The sequence below is a fragment of the Benincasa hispida genome, chromosome 11 (assembly GCF_009727055.1).
Source record: "Benincasa hispida cultivar B227 chromosome 11, ASM972705v1, whole genome shotgun sequence".
Classification (NCBI taxonomy): domain Eukaryota; kingdom Viridiplantae; phylum Streptophyta; class Magnoliopsida; order Cucurbitales; family Cucurbitaceae; genus Benincasa; species Benincasa hispida.
In genome coordinates, this window is record NC_052359.1 from 42347036 (window position 1) to 42354416 (window position 7381).

General features: G+C 34.8%; 1 protein-coding gene and 1 long non-coding RNA gene across 4 annotated transcripts; one reads left to right on the forward strand and one right to left on the reverse strand.

The window, feature by feature from the left end:
• Positions 1-1413: 1413 nt before the first annotated feature.
• Positions 1414-5062, reverse strand: LOC120089978 (probable N-acetyltransferase HLS1). Of its 3 annotated transcripts, none has more exons than XM_039047433.1 (3): positions 4489-5062; positions 4246-4379; positions 1414-3485 (listed from the first exon to the last, which is right to left on the reverse strand). In XM_039047433.1, the coding sequence occupies exons 1-3, from the start codon at positions 4765-4767 to the stop codon at positions 2618-2620; spliced, it is 1281 nt and encodes a 426-aa protein (XP_038903361.1). In that variant the 5' UTR covers positions 4768-5062; the 3' UTR covers positions 1414-2617. The 3 variants fall into 3 exon arrangements, with proteins under 3 accessions (XP_038903361.1, XP_038903362.1, XP_038903363.1); XM_039047434.1 differs by having other exon boundaries at positions 4540-5055; XM_039047435.1 differs by having other exon boundaries at positions 4473-4610.
• A 561-nt stretch (positions 5063-5623) lies between these two features.
• Positions 5624-7057, forward strand: LOC120089979. Its single transcript, XR_005485364.1, has 3 exons — positions 5624-5801; positions 5893-6175; positions 6881-7057. It is a non-coding gene; the product is annotated as an uncharacterized LOC120089979 (long non-coding RNA).
• Positions 7058-7381: the final 324 nt, after the last annotated feature.

Consider the following 7381-nt stretch of genomic DNA (forward strand, 5'->3'; position numbering starts at 1 on the left):
AGGCATTCGATAGATTCTGCATCTACACAACAAAGAGTTCGATCATTTATCAGAGATCGCTTGAAAATATGTTCCTGGGAGGAACTATATGAAGTAAGCACATTTCTCTTCCCAAGTTGAGAAGGCAAGAGCTAAAAGGTGGGATGAGATGTCCTAACCAAAATATGAGAATTGAAAAAGGGATGTCAAACCCAACAGGAAAAATAACAAAAACAATAATGGAGGAAAGAAATCACTAGAATTTCTTATCACCTATCAATGGATTAAAAAAAATAATGTTATTGTCAAAGTGAACATAGGTCAACTTTAATTGACATGTACTTCTTCCTTTGAAGTTAGAGATTCAATTTTCTAAAAAAAAAAAAAAAATCATGTTTCTAATGAATTAAACTCGGTCAGCGTTGGTGGCTGACTCAGAGGTTGGGATAATATGTATGATGTATGTTCCATTAGGAGTATATTCATTTTCTTTTTAGTGGTCAGAAAGATTGAAACGTATATCTCTGTTTTGTTTGGTTTTCAATGTTCATTTAATGATTAGTTTGGAGTGATCCTTTTGTCAATAGATGCTCCTATGTACCACTGTTGTCTCTAGTTCTGTTAATGTTGTATTCACCAAGTTCATTACTGTCCATCCACAAAGATGCAAAGGCATTTTATTTTGGGGTGAGGCCGAATAAAAGGTGGCTCATCTACATCCTTACAAATAAATTCAATATATATTTGGCAGTATAACGTGACTCACAATAAAGGCTTCTCATGCCATGTATCTCAATAGAGAGAAACTTCGAAAATTAGGGTTCTAGAGAGCTTGTCTTGATGTATAAATTCCCGGTCGTTACAATCTAGCCTGCAATATCTTTATTTTTTCTTTATTTTTTATGGATTTACTTCATTCACATAATGTTTTCCCTTGTTAGTGTATTTAAAACTCTTAAGATGTAGGTTTATCAACAAAGTAACAATGATCTGATCTTATCTAAAAGTGCATGCTTGAAATTTATGTCTCAATCAGGTTATTAGGATCTTAGATAAAAGTTAACTCAGTATTTATATATTTTTCTGTGTCGTTTCTCAATAAAGGGGGAAATCTAAAGAAAAGTAAGAGAAGAAAACTGAAAGAGGGTATAATAATGTAACTTATGGTATGTGTAATTGGGGTTTCTAATCTTGGTAGATAGAGAAACTTGTTTAAAACTGTTTTCTTTAAACCTATAGAGAATAATAAAAACCCGTACACATCCGTAGTCATAAATAACTCATAAGTATTTAAGTGTTATCTCCCACTTTTCCATTAATGTTCCTAATGTGAACTGGCTCTAATGATCATCATAACTATTTTGTAGTACAAGTACGTATTAGTGTGTTATAAGCTGACTAGGTCACCATTTGTTTTGTCAAATTAGTAATAGGTATTTTGTGGATTTAAAATTTCAAAACTACGCGTTCGTCTTAACCATTCAAGATGAAAGCAACTTTTCTATTTTAATGGAAGCACCTAACTGAAGTTCATCTTGGGATATCTGAATTTAGACATAAATGGACAGTCTTTGCCTCACGTTTACCATTACAACACCTTGCACGATCATAGTTATCCATTGCGGCTAAAACACTATAAATGCGTCAAACATGAATTACTAAAGTCTCATACATGATTTTGAATGTTGGAGTTTCCTTAGTAGGTACTGTAAAAATGTGTCTAAGCTCTCAAACCCTTCCTGATTTCAGATAACCTGATATGACTGAGTAAGACTTTTGTCCATTTACAAGTTGATATTACTTTAAATGCTAATTATGTGATTAAATATTAGTGGCAATCTCATGGAATTACTGTAAAATTTTTCAGTATCCATCTTCTTTTATGACGGCTAATGGTCATAGGAGAAGAGATGATTTGCAGCATTCATCTTTCTATGATGACTCCTAGTGTTATTGGAGAGAGATGGAGTCAGTTCAGTAACAGATGAGAAAAAGGGGAGCCGGGAGGGAAGAAAGTTGGAAAGAATGGTTCAGAAGGGGGCTTGAGTGCATGGACCAACTGTATCTTTTACTATTATTTTCTTTTTCTTTAAAAGAATTAATCCTATTCAATAGCCTCCTCCAGCCATCATATTTCTCCTTTTCCTATCTCTAACTTGGAGAGGATTTTCTTACTGATATAAAAAACAAAAATCTCCAAATTATAGGAGTGTGTACCATGTTGAGATGAAGGATTTTCATTTATAATGTTGACCTTTAGTTGAAAACTAGAGTTGTATACTTGTACAAGTATAATTAATTTAATTGTGGAAAATTTAATAAATACCCGAAATTCCAATGATGTTTTGCAATTTTCCACCCACCTGTCACATTAGCCCTCAACTGACTTCTAGAACTTGTTCAAGACCAATGATTGAAATGCGACTTAAAAAGTGTAAGCTTAACTTCTTTCAGTTGGCATTGACTACTGAAGAGCATTGGGGAGAAAAAAAAAAAAAAAAAAAAGAAGACTAGGCTAGAGTTTTATGAACATTCCTTTTGTACTGTAAGACAGTACACAGCAGGATTTTGTCATTTTCTGTACTGATTTGAGAAAGAAGAAAAGGAAAAAGAAAAGAAGAAGAAGAAAGGAAGATACTTAGATGTCTCGAGGGTCAACAAATATCCCTGCTGAAGATGGTGGAGATTTGATCCAATCAGACGTTTTAGATCTTTCACAGTTATCCCCTTGCAAATCTGTCAGCTTCTTGATGCACCATAGATCTTCATTCCATGAAAGTCTCCTCCAATGGGGGATGGCCACTCTTACAGGATCCTGTTGGCCTACCTCTGTTACCACTGCCCCACACCCCACATCGTCCTTGGCCATGTTATGCACGAATGTGCATAGAGATTTCATGAGGCGTGAACCATTAGTTCCTCTCATGGTTAGTCCGTATAAAAAATACACCCCAAACTGGCTGAATACATCTGGAAATGAAGGTACTCTCAGCCATGGTAGCCATGAATCCAGCAATCTACTTCCCATGCAACACGCATAAGTTAGCTTAGACACTCCTTTCACCTGCAACTTGAAAACTTCTTTAGTGTTCCACACGCTCAAGATTGCAAAGCTCTGAGGGAGGATCCCTGTTTCAGGGTCCCACTTAGGGAGCAGCTTCTTGGGAACTGCCATGAAAGTGCCCAAGTTAAGCTTGTTGTAAAGAATGGCGTCAATGTCCGTGGCGAAGAACTCGGCATTTGCAAAGAGATGGCGATAAATTTTAACAGCAATGTGCGGAGGAATGCGGACAATGGCGATCGCTGAGCCTATTGGCTTGTAATGGGCGTGGACAGGCTGAACCAGCACTGTGGGGGATCTGAATTTTGTGTATGAAAACTTCTGCGTAAACAAGCTGATGCACGGCTGATTGGCGCAGTCTGTTGCTATATATGCATAGTCTGCACCTTTTTGCTTGCACCATTCCTCTAAATGTTGAACAAGTTTTGTGCCAACTCCAAGCCTCCTGCATTGCACGAGCGTTTAACAATGTTTAGGATTTCTGGGTATTCCTAGCAACATTTTGCTTTTTTAGGTTTTATCATATTTCCTTCTTTGACTAGCATAGGTAATGTGATGTAAGAAACATTGAGAGAGAGAGAGAGAGAGAGAGAGAGAGAGAAGAAAAGAAAGTAGATTCTTGTGGACCAAACCTGTCAGGCTTAAGCAAATTCTTGTGGACCAAAGTGTGTTTAAAGCTGAAGGAATATTTTTTTGTATTATGAAGGAACAAAGAGAACAAACATGTTGTCTTATTTTTTATTGAATGGTAAGGCAGTCCCCTCTATACAAGTGTCCAATAACAAGCCAAATAGTTGGCCACATAAAAAGCTTTGGCTCTTATTTTTCTTAGATACCAAGACATTTGCTTTACTTTATGGTGGAACCTGATCCATTTATTTATTTATTTCTCTCGTTTTTTGTTTCTCCATTTTATGTTGTGGGAACAGAGTACTTTATCTGCTTTACTGTTGAAGGGATCAAACTCATTTCTAACTTTTAAGAGCTTCAAATATAATTTTATGTTACTTGGAACATCGTTTCTCCATTCTTGGAAAATCATTTTCAAGTTACTAACCATCTGAACGTTTAGATGGGATAAACTTTTGCTGAAATGATAAAAGAGACATTGTTCATGTCAAATAGCCAACTGAGAAAACTTTTTGGTAGAGAGATTAAACTCTTCTGTTAGGATTGAAGGAAGTATATTAGAGAAAGAGAAAGACCTGTGAGTTGTAGAGACCCTTAAGCCCAAAATATATGCCAGCTTTAGAACATGATGAGAATGACCTGTTGTCACATGTTTGATACATCCTCTTATAACTCCTATGATTTCTCTTGCTTTTCCATACTCTGCAACCTGTCACACAATTCCCGAAAAACACCAAATGAGAAATTATAGTATCCCAAGAGAAACCTTCTTATATAAATGTATATTATATTTAAGACGTACCATTTTAAATACATACAAATAAATGCATCATTTTCACTAGTTGATGGCATATGTATATTGTATTTACCAGCATGACGTGCAAAGGGAAGTGACGAACGCGGCAAATAGGATCACCCAGAAGATCAGTGAAAATAGAAGGCTTCCCTTTCTGTCCAACATCACACTGCCTCTCCATCTTCTCCACTGACACCTTATCGCTCTCTTCACAATATTCTCTCACTAAAACCGAATTACTATTTTCCTCTGTGTTTGACTCAACTTGTAGCCTATATTCATCAGCTATCTTCAGCACCATAGCTTTGAACAGAGAAAACCTCTACTAAGAACCCTCTTAGGATTGTGTTTGGAGCTTCAACCCCACCATCTCCCATATTTATACACCATTTTAGAAACTCTAATTAAGTGGGTCTCACTTATGTAGTGCCTCACCTTAATCCACGTTTTCCCACTTAAGCCTATTAATCATAGCTTTAAGATGGATTGATTAATAATGTTTTTCCTAATGACTATGATTAACCAGGTGGATTTAATTATTTCTTCAATTATTGTTTCATTAGCTACTCATAAGCAAAGCACCTTTATATTCAACAAGAATATAAGGTTATAAAAAAGAAAGATACTAGAAAAAGTACCTCGCATTTATATTTTAAAGTCACTGGTGGCTATGATGAGACCTTCATGATGGTGATGGTGATGGTGATGGTGATGCCAATCATGATCAAAAGCTATAATCTTTTAGCTCTTCTACTGATCAGCTCAATCTAGTCCAGGTTCAGTTTTGATTTTGGTTCAATCTCGATGAGAAGCGGTGTCGAAACCCATGTTAATAAGATGCGTCCTTGAGCTATTTAAGTGGTTAGATCTTAAGGTTCTTGTGTTGTACAAGTGCAGTTGATGTCAAAGGCTATTGTCACGTTTTGTGTTTGAACCACAGAAGAAACAGGATTGAAAGGACGATTGGTGAGATAAGTGAATGGGATTCATTCAAATTGTCTGGAGTGGTCCACTATAAATATTAAATACAGAATCTCAAATTAACTTGATATGTTCCATGGATGAAATAATGTCATGTGGGTCATGACATGGTAAATATTCTAACTGTTTTTGTACAAGAATACTTGTCCTTGAATGAAGTTATCTTGTTATACCCCACAATAGCACTTTTCAATTTTTAAAATTCTTAAGGAATGTTTAGATCATAATCTGAATTCATGTAGCATGGAGTTGGAAGTTCAAGTTTTCTCCTGTTTATGCTTGGTTTGAGTTTATGATTCATAAAAGTGGCTAGTTTGGGAAGTTGATGTTAGAAATTTGAGTTACATATGAAATGTAGCCTCCTACTTCATAGTCTGGTTTTGAATGATTAAATTATAACTTAATTTTGAAAAGCTATTGACTTTACGTGCTTCATTCTTTGTAGAAACTTGACAGTACTCTTCATATAATATATGGTTTCCTTTCGCCAATTATTGGTGGATATGGCAAAAGAGAAAGAGAGCATGCCTTGAGAGCATGTTTCAAGCTGACTGCTGAAGCATGTGGCTGCTTTGTGGCCTTCATCATCGTTTTGCCATATCTCTCTCTCTTCCTTTTGTTTTGTTTTTTTAAAAACTAAATTTATCTTCTCTAGATAACAAAGTTCTCATGCCATTGCAGATAACGAGAATTCAGCAATATCCATAAAGTTGATCGGAAAAAACCAGGTTTGCTTTCAGTAGTTTTGAAAAACTTTAAATTCAGATAAGTTTGTTCAAATTAAGGCTGAGTGGTGAAAAACATTTCTGTTTAGGGGAAAAGAGAATTTCGTTTGAAATTTTGGTACATTGGGGTCTCTGTCACCAACTTTGTTTCACAGACATGTCTTCAAAGACAAAAAACTAAAACATGGTTATTACAAGAAATCTGATAGCAAAATTTGGAGAAGGTGATGTTTAGATAAACGTGAATAAATTGGCATTATCTAAACTTTTAATAGAGAAAACAAATGTTGGGTTGTAGAGTCATATCAAGCTAAGACGTTAGAATTTTAATAAAGTTTCACATCAATTATAGGTATGAATTGTCCATTTATTTTGACTTTTTTGCTCAAGGTTATTGGAGGAATAAAAGTGTAGAGTTCTAGAGCCAAATCGAGTCAAAAGGATGTTAGGATACAACTAAAATTTTTAAATTTCTATTGATATGGGGTTTAGTAAATAGAGTACGCTTTTATCATTCCTATACTTGCATTCAACATCATAATTTAAGTTATCCTTATGTATTTAACCTTGCCCTAAAGATTATTAATCACATAAAGGAATATGGGTATGGGAAAAGAATTGTTTGCGAGTGATTATGAGTAATATCTATTATGAGCTTGTTTTTTTCCCAATGGAATCAACATCAACGATTTCTTTTTTTATTTGTAGGTGTTAGACCAGTTTGTTACGTACATCTCGACTAATTTCACAGGACAACCTGTATAACCCTACAATATTTGAATCAACATCAATGTTTTTAGATGCAAGTTCGTATAAGTTCTCAATCCTATTTAATTTCTAAATCAATCTACATTCAACATCGTCAATAGATTCTTAGATTCGTAGTCCTCCATTCCCTTGCATTCAAATAGGAAAATTCTTTAATTAAAGAACTATCTTATTAGATCTCACTTTTTAATGGTGTGAAAAATCTTTAATATATGTCAGAGGTATAAAAATCGTTACGATAGTTTGATTAAAAAATATATATTCTCTTTGGCTTTATTCATTAGAAAAAAGATAAAATAAAACAAATGCAAGAAGAATGAGAATTTCAATCTACATTAAGGATTTGATAGCTACACCTTCCCCTTTCTTCAGCTTTATAATCAAACCCTAATCTCAAGAGGTATTTAAATGGATAGATATTACCACATTCAACATGCCACT